This window comes from Acartia tonsa, chromosome 12 (genome assembly GCF_053477335.1).
Source record: "Acartia tonsa isolate MP-2025a chromosome 12, ASM5347733v1, whole genome shotgun sequence".
NCBI lineage: Eukaryota > Metazoa > Arthropoda > Copepoda > Calanoida > Acartiidae > Acartia > Acartia tonsa.
In genome coordinates, this window is record NC_137271.1 from 23,479,792 (window position 1) to 23,498,882 (window position 19,091).

Below are 19,091 nucleotides of genomic sequence, written 5' to 3' on the forward strand. Positions count from 1 at the left end.
TTAATTTAGGCATGTTAGAATTGTCCTATCGATTTCAAACTTTGCATGGTGATTCCTGTAGTAGTTAGGTACAATTTAGAAAGAGTACCAACTCTATAAGCATTACCAGAATGTCCGTACGTCCATTTTAAACATTGATTTTTCTACTTTTTTAAAAACAAATTTTTGATGTGATTTTTGGTGTATTGATTCCGAAGACAACAAAGAACAATATTCAAGCGAAGCAACTCTATAATCAAGTCCTAAAAATGTAGGAATGTCCATAAACATTATCCTGTATCAAGCAGTTTTTCAACAAATTTATTTACAATTTTGCTTTGCCTCTTATACATTTATATTCTGACTATTCAGTTCAGACACTATACAAGTGTTAATGTCCGTTTGACCTACCGTTTCAGTGCTTCGCTTTTATGGATGTTCTCATCCTTGTTGTAACAAAACTTCTTAAATACAGAATTCTGACTTGATTATATAGATGCTTCGCTTATAATATTGTACCTTTTTTATTAGGAATCAGTATTTTAGTCAATCGGATATGAAATAAAATTATATTATTAAAAAAGATAAAAATCAACATGTTTAAAATGAACTTACGGACATTCTAGTAACGATTATAGAGTTGCTACGCTTTCTAAATCGTACCTAACTACTACAGGAATAATCATGCAAAGTTTGAAATCGATAGGACAATTCTAACTTGCCTAAATTAACGAAAAAAGCTATCAGTTACTACGGACGAACTGACACTAATAATAGAAAAGCTTTGCTTTTAAAAATTAAGTCAAGTAGTGCAGATATAATTAAATCTATCTATACATTTATGAACAATTTATCTCTAAGTAGTGAAGTTTTTTTTTGTCTATAAGATGTGCAGCTATATAGAACTAACTATTATATACCCTCCCCCCAAAAAATTTTGAAAGTACATTTGATCCCCAATTTCCTCCCCTCTGACCTTCGAAGGGCCTCATTTTAACCACCCTCCAAAAAATAAAGCTTGGATGTCCTAGTATTTATGTCCTGAAATAGTCAGGGAACTTAATGGATAAGAGACTGGCTAATAAATTGATGTACATCTCCAATTTTAAAACACAAATTTACCCCTTCTGTAGATTACAATTAGTGGTAAAAGTATTTGGACACTCAATTCAATAACCAACCAATCTAATTTCATTTAAATTTCTCAATGTTGTTTGGCCAACGAATAAGAAAACGTAAATATAAAACTTTGAGAACAAGTGTTTTAAACAGCTCATTGTCCTCTCTCTCTCTCTCCCCCTTCCCTCCCTCTCTCTCCCTCCCTCCCTCCCTCCCTCTCCGTCTCTTGAAGAAAATCTAGCTGACAATTTTATATTAATAAGGAAAATTATGATCATGATTAGCGAAGCAAAATATTTTAAATAGATAGTCTAGTAAGAACTATGAAATCCTATCCATAACAATAGCATTCTGTAATTATTTCTAATAGAAGAAATACCGCAGCAATATATGTTTCTTATTTTAATAATATACAGCTATAAAATAAAAGTGCACTTCAAACTAGCTATACTTATTCTAACCAAGTACAATTTCAACAATAAGTAGCACAGCAAAACCAGCCAACTATTTATCGTGCAAAGCTTGAAACTAATGCATTGCAATGGGACAGAATTTATTAATTACGGATGTACAGACCTAACTTAATTACCTCCTAAAAACTCGTGGTATCAATGACGCCCAAGCTTTTTTTTGGATAGGGGGGGGGGGGGTGGTAGTCATCCCTTTATAAGTAAAGTTTAATAAAAGTATAGTTTTTAATCCAACGAATAGATCAACGTGATTTTAAAACTTTGGATACTTTACCCTCCTCCCTGAAGATATTTAAATTGATTCTCTAAGTAATATACTTGAAAAAATAGATTGACGATAATATGTCTGTCAAGGCTACCATTTTAACAGCTATATAGTCGACGACTATATTAATTTGAACTTTTTTCCACTTCTATTTTTAGCAAAGCTACTCTATAATTATCTTTGTCCTTTAGACTGTTCGTAACTCTATGTGGGCAATGCTAATGTTTAAGATAGACCGCTTAAATATTTGGTACTTAAATTTTTTTCTACTTCTATTTTGTAGCAAAGCTACTCTATGATTATCTTTGTCCATCAGTCCGTCAGTAACTCTAAGTGGGCGATGCTAATATTTAATATTGACCCCTTAAATATTTGGTACTAAAATTTATTTCATATTTTTTTCTTTTCTATATCAGCTGACCATCCTCTCTAATAATAAGTTTTTTGCTTTGTTTCTTGTGGATATTGTCATCCTTGTTATTAACCCATTAGTGCCGAACCGGGTTTTAAAACCCGGTGCCAGAAAATGGAAAAAAAAACCGGTTTCCGGCTTCATAATTGCATCATTCTCAGTATGAATCCCCCCTCTACTACCCTGGCTTTCATTTCCCCCTGGAGCTGGCAGTTTAGCTTACTTCCGTTTGCTGGTATAGATCAACAAAGTTTGAAAATCATGACAATTCAAAATACCCCATCTAACTTTTTTGTTTTTATAGTAAAGTCGCTGATTTTTTTCGTGAAATCTAATGTTTATTGACAAGTACATCTATTTGTGAATTCGTTTTATTTAAATTATTATTTTTTATATGATTTTTTTATCGTTTTTTTACGCCCTATATAGGCCCGGTTCGGCATTTCCATTTTGAGTCTGAAATTTTTATTACCCGGTTTCACTAATAGATCTTTTTTGACAACAACAACAAAACAGGGTTTTTTTACCCGAAATCGCCGGCTAAACACGAAATTTGAAATAAATCGCTTCGTATTATACTTGTAGCTCTTTAGATTACATGAGGTTGTGTAGTTTTCAATTACGGATCGTATCAAAGTTCTAAAAAGTGTTCATCTCACTTTTGGCGTTCAAAAATTACATTTTTCGATTTTTGGTCAAAATAACCGGGTTTATACAGGTCAACCGGGTTTTAAAACTGGGGGAAAGCACCAAAAACGGGTGTTAATGCCTGGTTGGTATTTATGGCCAAGCCGAACCGGGTTTTTTTGCAACTTTCCTGTGCACGCCACTAGAGCAAAACAAAAAAATACGAATTCCGTTTTGACCATTATAAAGCTTCCCTGAAACTTACAGCTCGATCGGCCCATAAAAGTGGCGCTCGGCACTAATGGGTTAATGTTGCAAAGTCTAGTATTTACAAACTGGTTATTTCCCCCCTACCTATTTAAATATGCTTGCACGCCCTTGAACAAAAATGACAAGCATGCATCTTTATAAAATACTTGAATTGAATACTACGCTTCTTAGATCGTACCTAACTGTTTGAATCATCATGAAAAGTTTGAATTTGATAGGACAATTATGACATATCTAAATTATTCAAAAGAGCTATGCGTTTTGAACGGACATATGGAAAGACCAACCAGAATTATAGGAAAGCTTAGACATTTAACAATTGTTACTTATGCATAGCTAACTTCTTTTCAGGATCGAAAGGAATAAGACAATGGCCGATGATTTGATGTACATCCCCAATGATGGTACACAAAATTATCCCTTCTGTAGATTACAATTATTGGTTGAAAGTCCCCAAAGTTTTCAACGAAGTTTGCAATGAATAAGAAAACATTATCATAAGACTTTGGGGACTATAGTAATAAAGAGTCCAATGTCCCCTCCCTCCCCAACTACTATACTGTTTTTTTTTCAGAGAATGAGGGGACATGGGTTGTTTATTACACTAGTCCTCAAATTATTATAAAAATGTTTTCTTATTCATTGGCTTTTCAACTTTGGGCTCTTTAGTTAATTTTGATTTGTTGTTTCATTAAGTTGAAAGTTCAAACGTTTCAACCAATAATTTTAATCTACAGAAACGGTGATTTTGTGTATAATCATTGGGGAAGTACATCAATTTATCAGCCATTGTCTTATCCCTTTAGATCCCTGGTTTTTTTTAAAGCGACTTTGTATAATTGGGGTCGGTCCGTTTAGCTAGAATTATCCTATTGATAATCAACAAATATTTTTTTTTTTTATGAATATGTTGTTGGCGTAGAGTTGGCGTAAAACTTGTTTCTTGATGTAAATGAAGGGAAGTGGGTAATAACTGCAGAAAAAGGGGAAGGAGATTGTGGGGAAATTTTCACTTAGAATTGTTTGTTAGTATCCAATCCCTTTTCCCTGGTTTTACTACTTTGGAGCTTCGCTTTTGTATGTTTCCTCGTCAAAAGAGAAGCTTTTTATATAGTTAGGGTCTGTTTGTCCATACATAATTGTTATATTTCATTAATTTTACATGTTAAAATGTTCTATCCATTTAAAACTTTTCATAATTATTCTATAAATGTTATCAGAAAGTCCACACATCCATTTAAAACATTTTATTTTTATCAATTAGTTCAAGTGTCCTTTGATATGTTTAGGTGAAATTTTGGAAAGTTTAATATAAGGGGGGGGGGGGCTGAGGTGCATTTATAAAATTGAGAGATATTTCCTGATATTCATTTTAGTAGACTGATTTTTAGATGATGCTCTTACTTGAAGTAGCCTAGCTAAAAGATGACCAATATCATTGGTCAACTGTCTATAATTAATACTACAATTAATCCTTCACAGCTTAGAATCCACCTGCTTTTCAGAGACGTATAACATTGTCAGTGATAAAAGGGATAAAACAATGGATGATACATCAAAATACCCCTTCTAAATTCTATAATTATTGGTTAAAACGTTTGGACACTGCTGGTATATTAATTGACTAATCAAATTTAATAAAAGTACCCAAAGTGTAGAGCGAATGAACTAAAACTTTGGTATTATTGTATTATACAGTTCAATGTCTCCTCCCTCTCTTTTTGACCAGGTAGGGAGGGGACATTGGGCTTTAAATTACGCTGGCACCCAAAGTTATCTTCGGTTAACAACACTTACAGGTTTTTCTTATTAAATTTTGAATGTTTTTTTTCTACATTAGAAGAGTGCAAATTTTTCAACCAATAATTTTATTCTACAGTAGGATTATCTTGTTTATCATCATTTGGGATATGAATAAATGTTTTGTCCATTGGTTTATCCCTTGAATTCCTGTTAAATCTTTAACGTTTTTTCATTCATTGGCACAACAACTTTAGGGACTTTTTTACTCATTTTGAGTCTCCAAATGTTTTAACTACTAATTATAATTTACAGAAGGGGTAATTTTGTGCATCATCATTGGAGATGTATGTTAAGGCGGGTTGATTTTCCACTTTTTTGTTTACACAATTTTATTTAGTAAAAGTCCCCAAAGTTATTAAATCAGCGAATTAGTAAACGTTATTAAAAAACTTTGGGGACCAGTGTAATAAATAGCTCATTGTTCCCTCTCTCTCTGGACAATGTGGTGATAAAACTTTGGGTTCTTTCTTTTTCCCTACTTTGACATTGGGCTGTTTATAACACTGGTACCCAAAGTTTTATGATAATGTTTTCTCATTCGTTGGTTTAATAACTTTTACAAAATTATGATTGGTTGATTTATTAAATTGAGTGTTCAAACGTTTCAACCACTAATTTTAATCTTCAGAAGGTGTAATTTTGTGTGCCATTGATATGTACATCCATTTATCTGCCATTGTCTTATCCCTGAGTTTCATTAGATATTGCTATTTTCTTCAGGGATCTAAAGGGATAAGGCAAGGGCCGATAAATTGTTGTTGTATATCCCCAATGATAATACACAAAATTAACCCATCTGTAGATTGAAATAAGTGGTTGAAACGTTTGAACACTCAACTTTATGAAAAATACAATAAATATCCCTGGAGCTGGCGAGACAAAGAACAAGGAAAGGTTATTATAAAACATTGGGGAATAGTGTATTAAAATGCCTATGGTTTTTCCCTCCCTGTATTTTGTTTCTAATTAGCAGCTACACCCCTAAAAGCCTCTAATGGGGGGGGGGGACGAATCAACTCCCCTTAATATTTAATTTTAGTTTTATAAAGAAAAGGTAAAAAACATCTTTTCAGGACCTATGAGAAGCTATATTGTTAATTAGAACCATATTGGTTCAGCAGTTAGAGAGATCCCATTGTATTAACAGACAAACTGACACTCTCATATAGACATCCTGTTACTTTTATTTAAGAAGAAACAAATATATGAATTGTACTTTCAATAGATAGATAGTTTAAGTTTTAAAAGGAAAAAAAATATATAAAAAAACTATATTAAATTTATATAGTTGGAAAAAATATTTTGTGTTGTATCTTTTTTAGATATCCTTTCCGGTTAGTTTTTTTTCTAGATAATCGTTTTTGTTGTTAAATTTTTGTGTTATATAACAATCAAGTTATTTGCATAAACCACAGAGGGAGTGGACATTGGACTGGAAATTATACTGGTTCTATAATCTTTAATTTGTTGGCTTAAAATCTTTGAATATTATTTTGAAATATTAATTGGATGTTACATGCCAAACATACAGACTGAAAGTTTTAAAAATTTTCATTTAAAATTAGGTAAAATTAAAGTTAGAAGAACACTTTAGATTTTAAGTACTGAGGCATTTAAAAAAAGGTTTTAGTAGGATTATAATCAATGTTACTTTGTGTTTCGTGGCATCTAGGAGTAAAAAAAATTACAGTAAAGATTGCATATTTGTGTAATTTAAAAAGAAATTTTGTTAATCTAACATTCAAAATAAGAGGCAAAAAAACTTTAGGGGGGGGAGGTATTAAAAAAATATAGAAACTACTTCAAAATATATCACAATATGAATCTTGATCTTAGCAACATTAATAAAAACAAAAATATTGTTGCATATTCTGTATTTTTTAGTTTCTTTTTTTCTGATATAATATTATTATTTAGTTTAATAAATTGTTTAATTTGTTTAATTGAATGTTCAAATCAAATATTCATAGATATCTAATTAATAGTATTAAATTTTTCCTTATTTTTGCATCAAAGGTGTAGTTGCAAGAAATGCATTTAAACTTAATTTTTTATGTTCAATAGTTTATCTAGAGGACATACATTTGAAATAATTTAAATTTTCTACCAGGTAGTTTTAAAAATGATTAGTCCAGTGGTGCCTATTGATTGTTTTTTATTTTAATACAAAATTATATATGTTAGATGGTATTTTTGTAACTTATGCTGGCCATCAAACTTTTTGAATGCACTTTATGTAACTATCCCTTTAGATATTATTTGTTGATTATTAGTTTACCTATTCTCAATAATTAATTTAACACAAAATTTTAGAATCACTTCTATGTCAGGTTGTTAATTTATTTTAGTCTGGTGTTGAAGTGGTTTTGAAAATCTTAAAACTACATCATAACTTATTTTTAAATTGTTGATGAACATTTTTTGATTCATTTACCACACAAACAAAGAAATGAGAAACCAAGAAAGAGACAACTTTCAATAGAATAACTTAATTAAAAGATTGTTACATAAGTACAAAATCTTTTATGATAGTTACTTCTGTTGACCCATTTTCACAACTAGAACAACCAGAATCTTTTGAAGAATACCATCACTTAATTTTAAAGTTTTATATTTTTTGTGTAAAAATTATTCAATTTCGTAAAATTTATTGCTATTAAAATCAAAATATCAGAATTATTATTTGTTTAAATAAAGAGTATGACTTTTTGTCATTAAGAGTCAGATTAGAGTATGACTACTTTTCACTTGAATTCAGATTAGAGTATGACTGTTTGTCATCAAATATCAGATTAGAGTATGACTGTTTGTCACTAAAATTCAGACTTGAGTATGACTGTTTGTCAATAAAAGTCAGTTTAGAGTATGACTGTTTGTCTTCAAATGTCAGATTAGAGTATGACTGTTTGTCATCAAATGTCAGATTAGAGTATGAATGTTTGTCATCAAATGTCAGATTAGAGTATGACTGTTTGTCATCAAATATCAGATTAGAGTATGACTGTTTGTCTTCAAATGTCATATTAGAGTATGACTGTTTGTCATCAAATGTCAGATTAGAGTATGACTGTTTGTCTTCAAATGTCAGATTAGAGTATGACTGTTTGTCATCAAATGTCAGATTAGAGTATGACTGTTTGTCATCAAATGTCAGATTAGAGTATGACTGTTTGTCATCAAATGTCAGATAAGAGTATGACTGTTTGTCATCAAATGTCAGATTAGAGTATGACCATTTGTCATCAAATGTCAGATCAGAGTATGACAGTTTGTCATCAAATGTCAGATTAGAGTATGACTGTTTGTCATCAAATGTCAGATTAGAGTATGACTGTTTGTCATCAAATGTCAGATTAGAGTATGACTGTTTGTCATCAAATGTCAGATAAGAGTATGACTGTTTGTCTTCAAATGTCAGATTAGAGTATGTCCATTTTTCATCAAATGTCAGATCAGAGTATGACTGTTTGTCATCAAATGTCAGATTACAGTATGACTGTTTGTCATCAAATGTCAGATTTGAGTATGACTGTTTGTCATCAATTGTCAGATTAGAGTATGACTGTTTGTCATCAAATGTCAGATTAGAGTATGACCATTTGTCATCAAATGTCAGATCAGAGTATGACTGTTTGTCATCAAATGTCAGATTAGAGTATGACTGTTTGTCATCAAATGTCAGATTAGAGTATGACTGTTTGTCATCAAATGTCAGATAAGAGTATGACTGTTTGTCTTCAAATGTCAGATTAGAGTATGTCCATTTTTCATCAAATGTCAGATCAGAGTATGACTGTTTGTCATCAAATGTCAGATTACAGTATGACTGTTTGTCATCAAATGTCAGATTAGAGTATGACTGTTTGTCATCAATTGTCAGATTAGAGTATGACTGTTTGTCATCAAATGTCAGGTTAGAGTATGACTGTTTGTCATCAAATGTCAGATAAGGGATTAACTGGGCAAATTTTGAGGGTCAATTTAATCACAGATTACGATCTTAATCACCTGAACTTTGCTCACATTGAGTCAGATTCGTCAGATTATAATCTGAAATCCCCCCTGACAGATTAAAAATTTGGCGGCAAATCCTGAGTAATCTGAGTTTTAGTACCTTTTTGCGCAAAAACACAGGTTTTGTCAGATTACAATCTGACGAAATGTAATCAAATGTCAGAGTTGATTGATGAGGGGCGGGCAGATTAAAACCTGAGGAAAACCTGTCAAAACTCAGATTAGACAAGGTTTTGTCACTACTTGTCAGATTTAAAAACTACTAGGAGGAAAAGGAAGGTTTTACAATCTTTTTGAATTTGAAAAAAGTTTAAAAGAAGAAAAGAAATTTAAAAAGAAGAAAAAAAATTAAAAATATAAAAAAGTATAAAAAAATATAAAAAATTTAAAACATATATAAAATTATATAAAAACTTTAAAAACATTAAAATTAGAAAAAAATACGAAAAAAAATTTTGGGGTGGAAATTTTTTCATTTTTTTTGGGGGGGGGGGGGTTTGGGGTGTCCCACCTTTACAGGAAAAGGAAGGTTTTACAATCTTTTTGAATTTGAAAAAAGTTTAAAAGAAGAAAAGAAATTTAAAAAGAAGAAAAAAAATTAAAAATATAAAAAAGTATAAAAAAATATAAAAAATTTAAAACATATATAAAATTATATAAAAACTCTAAAAACATTAAAATTAGAAAAAAATACGAAAAAAAATTTCCACCCCAAAATTTTTTTGAATCCGATCGGTTCAGTGGTTACCGAGATCTTAAGCTTCAGACGGACGGACGTATTACGGACAGACGGACAGACATCAAGCTACTTTGAATTATAGATAGCGTTTTTATCTTTCTTACTTTTTAAGTTTTTCTACCACTTACCAAACTTTTTCATTAATAATTTTAATCTAAAGTGGTAATTTTGTTTTTTACAATTGCATTGATTAAAAATACATTGTCTCATCCATAAAGAGTCCTGATAGGTAAGGGTAATGTTACACATAGAAAGTTTTCCTTAAAGTGCCTAGAACATCACAGAATTCCCTCCCCCCCCCCCCCCCCCAACCCTTCTTAATTTTAGGAAATTAAAAATAGTTTTTTTTACTTTAGACCAGGTTATGTTAGGTTATATTGGGAGCCCCTCAAGGGTGAGTCATAAAGAAGACCTACCATCCCCCTCTTATTCTTTATTTATTTACAAAATAAGGGGAGGGGGAAGAGGGGTTCTGTGATCGACAGGCACTTTGAAGGAAAGCACAAAAAATTTTGTACCTGAATTTGATATCAGACATGTCTCTACCAAAGGCAAACGTCCCTCTGTAGCCAACCACTATATACCCCTAAATAGATAGATGGATAGATAATTAGATTGATAGCTAGATTGATAAATAAATAGATTGATAGATAGATTGATAATTAAACCCAGAACCACTTCATTATGCAATCTACATTTTCCTGGATATTTTGTCTACGGTAGTCCATAAGTGTACAGATTTACAGTACATTGTTTCTATTTGTTAAAGCAACACGTATGATAAAAGAAAAAGATTCTTTTTAAAGTAAAATGCTTATATTTCAATCAAAATCTATATTTTTTTATTTTTTACCGATCCACTTCATTATGCAAATCAAAAGAAAATCAATGGGAAAACGTTTGTTTTGCACTTTTCTCCACTTTTAAAAAATGATTCTGATAAAATAACAATTTTTTAAGGGATTTCTGCATTAATTATAATGAAAAACAGTTTAAGGTAGATTTTAATGATTTTTCTAAATAAGAAATAATTGAAAAAAAAGAAATTCTATCCCTATTACTTTAGAGGACAGATGCCAACCCCCAGTCTTATGGATGAAGCTAAATACATGTTAAAAAAAAAATTAGCCTGAAAAGTATACAAAAATGTTTTTTGATGTGTTAAAAAATTCCATTTTAAAATCTTGATTTTGAGGATGATGGCCTTTAAGATGCTCTTACTGGTGGTGAAGGTGAGCTAAATGTTATCTAAGTATATGAACATTACAACAACTTTTCTATTAACCTATGTACCATTTTTTGTAGTCATAGCAGCCTCCAGTGGAGCCTCTCGACATGAAATATAACCATTATCTAAAAACTACATTAATTACTTTATGAATTTTAGTAATTAAAATTGCATTTTTTTTCTTTTTTAATATTGCTTGGTTGGAGGCTGCTATGACTACAAAAATTGGACCATAGTTCAATATATAAGTTTTCATCATGGGCATGCACTTTGATAACATTTAGCTCACCATCACCACCAGTAAGAGCATCTTAAAGGCCATCATCCTCAAAATCAAGATTTTAATATGGATTTTTTTAACACATCAAAAAACATTTTGTATACTTTTCAGGCTAATTTTTTTTTTAACATGTATTTAGCTTCATCCATAAGACTGGGGGTTGGCATCTGTCCTCTAAAGTAATAGGGATAGAATTTCTTTTTTTTCAATTATTTCTTATTTAGAAAAATCATTAAAATCTACCTTAAACTGTTTTTCATTATAATTAATGCAGAAATCCCTTAAAAAATTGTTATTTTATCAGAATCATTTTTTAAAAGTGGAGAAAAGTGCAAAACAAACGTTTTCCCATTGATTTTCTTTTGATTTGCATAATGAAGTGGATCGGTAAAAAATACAAAAATATAGATTTTGATTGAAATATAAGCATTTTATTTAAACAGAATCTTATTCTTTTATCATACGTGTTGCTTTAACAAATAGAAAAAATGTACTGTAAAGCTGTACACTTATGGACTACCGTAGACAAAATATCCAGGAAAATGTAGATTGCATAATGAAGTGGTTCTGGGTTTATATAGATAAATATATGTCCAATATATACATATTTATAGATAGATTGATATACTTAAATATAAAATAGATATATAGACTCTTTCATAGGGGAGTTTTGTTTAAACAGGTTTTATGCTATTTTTTATGACAAAGGAGATTCACCCCTGTTGCTAGGGACACTGATGAAACGTAATACGCACTTTTATATGCGCAAAAAGTAGAAATAAATCTTACATATCATAAACAACATGTCTATATGTTTATCTTTTCTTGTTTATATATATACATAGGTAGTGCAAAAATAATTCCCATAAAAACAACCCCTTAAATAGTGGATGTAAATATTCATTTATTTCCCTGGTATCTCATTTATATCCCTGGTATGATTTTAGAAGATTTTTAATTTTTTTTGGAAGATTTTAGAATTTTTATTAATTACTAAAAGAAAGAATATATATATATAAATGATCATAGCCGGGAAATAAATGAAAATTAAAAACCAAAATTAAACCACATTTTAGCATAAAAAAATGAGTTTTTTGTTTAAATGAGAATGATATTCCTGTCCAGTTTTTTGTTCATCATTTATTCCCTCGGGTAAGAAATATTCATTCCTAAACAAAAAACTGGACAGGAATACCCCATTTACATTTTCACTTTTAATTATTATATTAAATTATTATTCCTGAGTAGATATATAGATAGATATCATTATAATAAAGTAAAAGGATCTTTGTCTGTGTGTGTGATATAGACAGATAGAAATATAGATAGATATATAGACATATATAAACCTACCTGTCCCTAATGTCTGATATAGATAGAAAGAAAGATAGATAGATAGACAAATAAGAACAGATATGTCCCCAATTTTAGAGAAAGATAGATAGATAAATAGACATATATATAAATCTACCTGTCCCTTATTTGTGATATAGATAGATTCTATGTGGACTATAGATAGATAGATAGATAGAAAGCTAAGCATATATATAAAACCTACCTGTCCCCCATGTGTGCCTGACATAAAGGTGGCAGATGGATAGATAGATAGATAAATAGATAGATAGATAGATAGAAAGCTAAGCATATATGAAACCTACCTGTCCCCCATGTGTGCCTGACATATCAGTGGCAGATGGATAGATAGATAGATAAATAATTAGATAGATAGATAGATAGATAGATAGAAAGCTAAGCATATATAAAACCTACCTGTCCCCCATGTGTGACGGACATATTAGTGGCAGATGGATAGATAGATAGATAAATAAATAGATAGAAAGATAGATAGATAGCTAAGCATATATGAAACCTACCTGTCCCCCAATTGTGCCTGAGATGGGGTTTTAAAAAATGCCGCGTTTTTTCGACAATTTTTTAGACATTGATTGATTGAACGAAGACGATGGGATTTCAACACAGAGTATACAACTTAAGAATTCAAAATGTTAAATTATTATTTTAGCCATTTGTATAATGTCTAATCATAGACGTCCAAGGGGGGGGGGGGTAAATTGGCGATTACCCACCCCCTTAAAAAAATTTTACCCCCCCCCCCCAAAAAAATAAAAAGCTTGGACGTCTATGTGTTTAATACAACTGCATGTTTATTAATGCATCTTTTTAGATCTGTATTAGACATTATACAAATGGCTAAAATAATAATTTTAAAATTTTCAATTCTTAAGTTGTATACTCTGTTAAAAACCTTATTTCATCTTGAAGATTAAATATTTTAACAGAGTATACATTGATACAACTTAAGAAATCAAAATTTTAAAAAGAAAAAAACGCGGCATTTTTTAAAACCCCATCTCCGACATATAAGTGGCAGATGGATGGATAGATAGATAAATATACATATACATACACATAGATAGATAGATAAATAGCTAAGCATATATAAAACCTACCTGTCCCCCATGTGTGCCGGACATATCAGTGGCAGATGGATAGATAGATAGATAGATAAATAGATAGATAGATAGATAGAAAGCTAAGCATATATAAAACCTACCTGTCCCCCATGTGTGCCGGACATATCAGTGGCAGATGGATAGATAGATAGATAGATAAATAAATAGATAGATAGATAGAAAGCTAAGCATATATGAAACCTACCTGTCCCCCATGTGTGCCGGACATATCAGTGGCAGATGGATAAATAGATAGATAAATAAATAGATAGATAGATAGATAGAAAGCTAAGCATATATAAAACCTACCTGTCCCCCATGTGTGCCGGACATATCAGTGGCAGATGGATAGATAGATAGATAAATAAATAGATAGATAGATAGATAGATAGCTAAGCATATATGAAACCTACCTGTCCCCCATGTGTGCCTGACATATCAGTGGCAGATGGGTAAATAGATAGATAAATAAATAGATAGATAGAAAGATAGATAGATATATAGACATATATAAACCTACCTGTCCCTAATGTCTGATATAGATAGAAAGAAAGAGAGATAGATAGATAGATAGATAGATAGATAGATAGATAGACAAATATGAACCTATCTGTCCACAATTTTATAGATAGAGAGAAAAATAGATAGATAAATAGACATAAATATATAAATCTGCCTGTCCCCTATGTGTTGTATAGATAGATAGATAAATAGATAGATAAATAAATAGATAGATAAATAAATAGATAGAAAGATAGATAGCTAAGCATATATGAAACCTACCCGTCTCCCATGTGTGCCGGCCATATCAGTGGGAGATGGATAAATAGATAGATAAAGAAATAGATAGATAGATAGAAAGAAAGCTAAGCATATATAAAACCTACCTGTCCCCCATGTGTGCCTGACATATCAGTGGCAGATGGATAGATAGATAGATAAATAGATAGATAGATAGATAGATAGAAAGCTAAGCATATATATAAAACCTACCTGTCCCCCATGTGTGCCTGACATAAAGGTGGCAGATGGATAGATAGATAGATAAATAGATAGATAGATAGATAGAAAGCTAAGCATATATGAAACCCCATCTCCGACATATAAGTGGCAGATGGATGGATAGATAGATAAATATACATATACATACACATAGATAGATAGATAAATAGCTAAGCATATATAAAACCTACCTGTCCCCCATGTGTGCCTGACATATCAGTGGCAGATGGATAGATAGATAGATAAATAATTAGATAGATAGATAGATAGATAGATAGAAAGCTAAGCATATATGAAACCTACCTGTCCCCCATGTGTGCCGGACATATCAGTGGCAGATAGATAGATAAATAATTAGATAGATAGATAGATAGATAGATAGAAAGCTAAGCATATATAAAACCTACTTGTCCCCCATGTGTGCCGGACATATCAGTGGCAGATGGCCGCTTCTTGCGCGGGGTTAGGAAGCCTAAAATAAAGCATACTATATATTTATTAGATTTTTGTATAATGAACAGTTTTTCATGAAGAAGAAATAGGGGCGCCAAATACATGGGCAAGAAAAATTATTAATTTTAAAACATTTATTTTGTGGACCACTTTTTGTTAAACATAATAATACACTAGCAGCTTTGCTCCGATCATCTGTGTTCAAAAAAAAACCTCTATAGGCACTTGAAGGAAGTGGGAATAGTGGTAGTATTTTTTTTGTATTGGCTGTCATTTTTCCTAGGGGTGATTTATCTTCAAAACTTTCCCTGATAAACTTTACTGTAAATGATAACTATGTCGGTTCAGAGATCATTAGCTACATATAACAGATAGAAACAAATGTACATAATATGTGTCCTACTTATTCATATAAATGTCCTTGTACTTGTGTATAAGAAGGGTATGGGGGTGTAGAGGGTGTGTTGCTGGGTGGACAACTATTTTGATGGACATCACCCGCCCCCCGTCCTTTTGCACGACTCTGGACTAATATATTTTGATATTAAGCTCACCAAGATTTTGTAGGGATTATGAATTTGATAGAAATTTTGATATTAAGCAAAATTTCTAAAATCCGAAGGATTATATAGACAGTGGAGAAAGGGATCAGATAAAGGGGCGTAGCTCAGTGGTAACGCACTGATTTACGGTGATGAGAGTTCGAGTTCTAGTTCCCATGTGGCAACTCGAATTTCTCAGTTGAATACATTCGCACAACTTCCCCTGGTTGTGTAAGAAGGGAGATTATTGGGTGGTTTGGATACTCAATAGTCACGTACATAATATCTGTACAACCCTTATCCCATGCTTCTCTGCGTAGAGCGTCATTCATTACGGTGCAGTGACTTAATTTAGGAAACCTGCCATATTCGGCGATGATAAAGTAATAAGGAGTAGCTCCCTTGAGACAGCGGGTCAAGGCATAATGTACTTGAGCGTGGAGCTTGATAGCCCTAGTGGCTATACAAAAGTGTCTCGTCCTTCTCCATGACTACTTAGGTCCAAACACTAAGAAACATTGGCTACACAAACAAACAAACAAATTAGATAAACCCGCGACAGTAGCTCAACAAGTAGCGCATCTGCTTCTCGTCGGCGAGTTGACAGTTTCGAACCTCAGCCCGACACCGCGTCATATAATCAAGTTTTTTCTTCTGTAGGTTTAAAGTAATGGTTGAAAAGTGTGGACAATGCTGGTCTTAAACCAACCAATCAATATTAGATAAAATTATCTTCTTGCCAACGAATAAGATAATAGTTATTTCTCGCATCGTATTATAAACGGCTTTCCTTGGATATAGAATATTTTTATATTCGTAGAAAGCTGGATATAATACGATGCTAGACATAGTTTTTTCGTATGGATGAGAACCGGTTCCTATCCACCGGATTCGAATGAATACGAGAAAAGAAAATATTTTAAAGTAAGTCCAGGGGTTGTAAACTCTACCGGCAAATTGTAAGCTATTACCGAATATCTTGTCCTATTTCTTCCCCAGAGAGTTTTAGGATGGTTGTTTCTATACTAAGAATCAAGGAGGGAGGGAGGGGACATTAGACTGTAAATTACACTTGTACCAAAATCTTTATATCAAAATTTCGTATTCGTTGGCATAAAACATTTGTGCTTTTTATCAATTTTATTCTTTTACCGAGTGTCCAAACGTTGATCAATATTTGTCTATTTTTCATCATTGGGGATATATATATATCAATTTACTAATTATTGTCTTATCCCTTAAGATCCTTGTAAGAATAGAACAACAATGTCCAAATAAAGTGCAGCGATGACAACTTTAATATACACTTCTTTGATAGAACAATAAAGTAGTATACAGTAGAAAAGATAATTTTGGATCCATATCGAACCCGGTATTAGTGTCGGACTGATTATGACGTAACAAAAAAAATTAGCCAATGAGAGGCTACTATGAATTTTACCATTGGTCAATAATGTCCTCTAATTGGCTATTTTTTTTTTGTTACGTCATAATCAGTCCGACACTAATACCGGGTTCATCCATATCAGCTTTTTCAACGAAATAACAAATTTTGATTAAATCAGGTATCTTAATTAACAAGAAAGTCACAATTAATATCAGTTAGTATTGCTGACGGACATATGGAAATCAACAGATTATATAGTAGCTTCGCTACAAAGTACAAAGAAAAGAAAGGTCAAAGGGTTTAGCTATAAAAAGCATTATGGACTCTAATTTATGTTCGGATGTTATGGCAATAACCTTCATATATTTTTTTAAAGTAGAATGTATTTATAAACTAGACCTTTCAATCCTATATTATCTCAGAAACAGTTGATAACATTATTTTTTCTATAGATAATCTGAATATTAATGTTTGAAAGGATTTTAGTTATTTTACCTAATCTAAAAAAAACCTACACAGTATCAAAATGACGCTTTAACAAACTTTAAAGTCACAAGAAGAAATAAATCTAAGATTATAGCACTTTGAAAATGACCTAAACCTAGATTAAGATTAAAATAGTGAATTATCGTTTGTTTGACTTAAACAGCGCGTTTGATACTAAGGGGAGATAGGAAGGTAGGGAGACCCGTAGATAAGCCATAAAATGTAAGTGTCACCCTTGCTGGATACCCAGGTTACAAATCACCTCGTTGCTGGGTACCAGAAATAATTATTTAAAGTGAATCTTTTCTATATTTAGTGTCTGTCCGTTAAATGTTAAATTTAGGCATGTTAAAAGTGTTCTATCCATTTTAAACTTTGCATGGTTATTCATGTAACAGTTATGAATAATAGAGAAAAAGCGTAGCAAATCTATAATCATTACCAGAACGTTTGTTTATCCAATGGAAACACTTTTATTTATGGTTATTTATAATAATAATAATAATAATATTTATTTGGAATTCAACAAGTAGATACATTATTGCATTGGTTAATAGCCCACTGGCTATGCGGAAATGGTCGACAACTGTTACGTTGTTGGCCCTTTCCGTTTTACAATAATACTAGTTACAATATCTAATACATGATTAAAATAATTATGTTGTATGATTGTATCCAACGCTATATCTAGACTTATGATCCCTTACAGGGGTGTCGTGGGTATGAAATAATCATACCCAATCACTGATGTGATTATAGTCTAAAAGACCGACGAGCTGCTTCGTTAGTTCACATGTCAATGCTGTCCTTATCCTGGGCCTGGCCCGTGAGCCAGGTTCAAGCGTCAAAGAGCATGACATGACCGAGAACCACGTCGACGACCCCCGGGAGATTGGGTTGGGAGGGACTATGGGAGAGGGTGATATAAGTTTGAATGTTATGTTAAGTATTGGGATTACTCATAATTAATTAATGTAAAACACGTATCTCTCATATTCGGAACATCGATTCCTAGGACCTTTAGGCATATTCATAATATGACATGCAACATCCTTAATAAGCATTCAATTCTAAATCAAATAGCATTTTTAAAGATTTATAAATAATATTCAATATCTAAAAGTGCTCTATAATTGTTAATGTTCGTTTGTCCGTCTGTCAATGTTGTCATTTTATGCATGTTTACTAAGGTATATAAGTTTTCCGGAATTTTAAAGTTAGGGGGAGATTTGAAATCTGTATCAAATTTTGAGGACTTTTTATAAAATTCGTTTTTTTCTATAATTCTTTATCTAAAAGCGGAAATGCAATTTAAGTTAATTAATTTTGGCATCTGTGATTGGTGGATTTAAAAAATCTGCGCTCTGATTGGATGGCGTATATCATTCAACCAATTAGAGCGCAGGTAGTTTAAAATCCACCTATCCTATTGGTCAAAATTAATTAACTTAAAATGCATTTCCGCTTTTAGATAAAGAATTTTACAAAAAACGAATTTTATAAAAAAAAATCCTTAAAATTTGATGCATATTTCAAATCTT

At 31.6% G+C, this 19,091-nt stretch overlaps 1 protein-coding gene across 2 annotated transcripts in view; it reads right to left on the reverse strand.

Annotated features, from left to right (window-relative positions):
• Window positions 1-19,091, reverse strand: part of LOC145333720 (BTB/POZ domain-containing protein KCTD12-like) — a 119,457-nt gene that overhangs the window by 78,584 nt on the left and 21,782 nt on the right. For both annotated transcript variants that reach the window (XM_080178928.1, XM_080178929.1), the window contains exons 7-8: window positions 15,090-15,154; window positions 10,217-10,284 (exon numbers count right to left, since the gene is read on the reverse strand). In XM_080178928.1, the coding sequence (XP_080035054.1) occupies window positions 10,217-10,284; window positions 15,090-15,154 (133 nt within the window). The remainder of the gene's footprint in view (window positions 1-10,216; window positions 10,285-15,089; window positions 15,155-19,091) is intronic.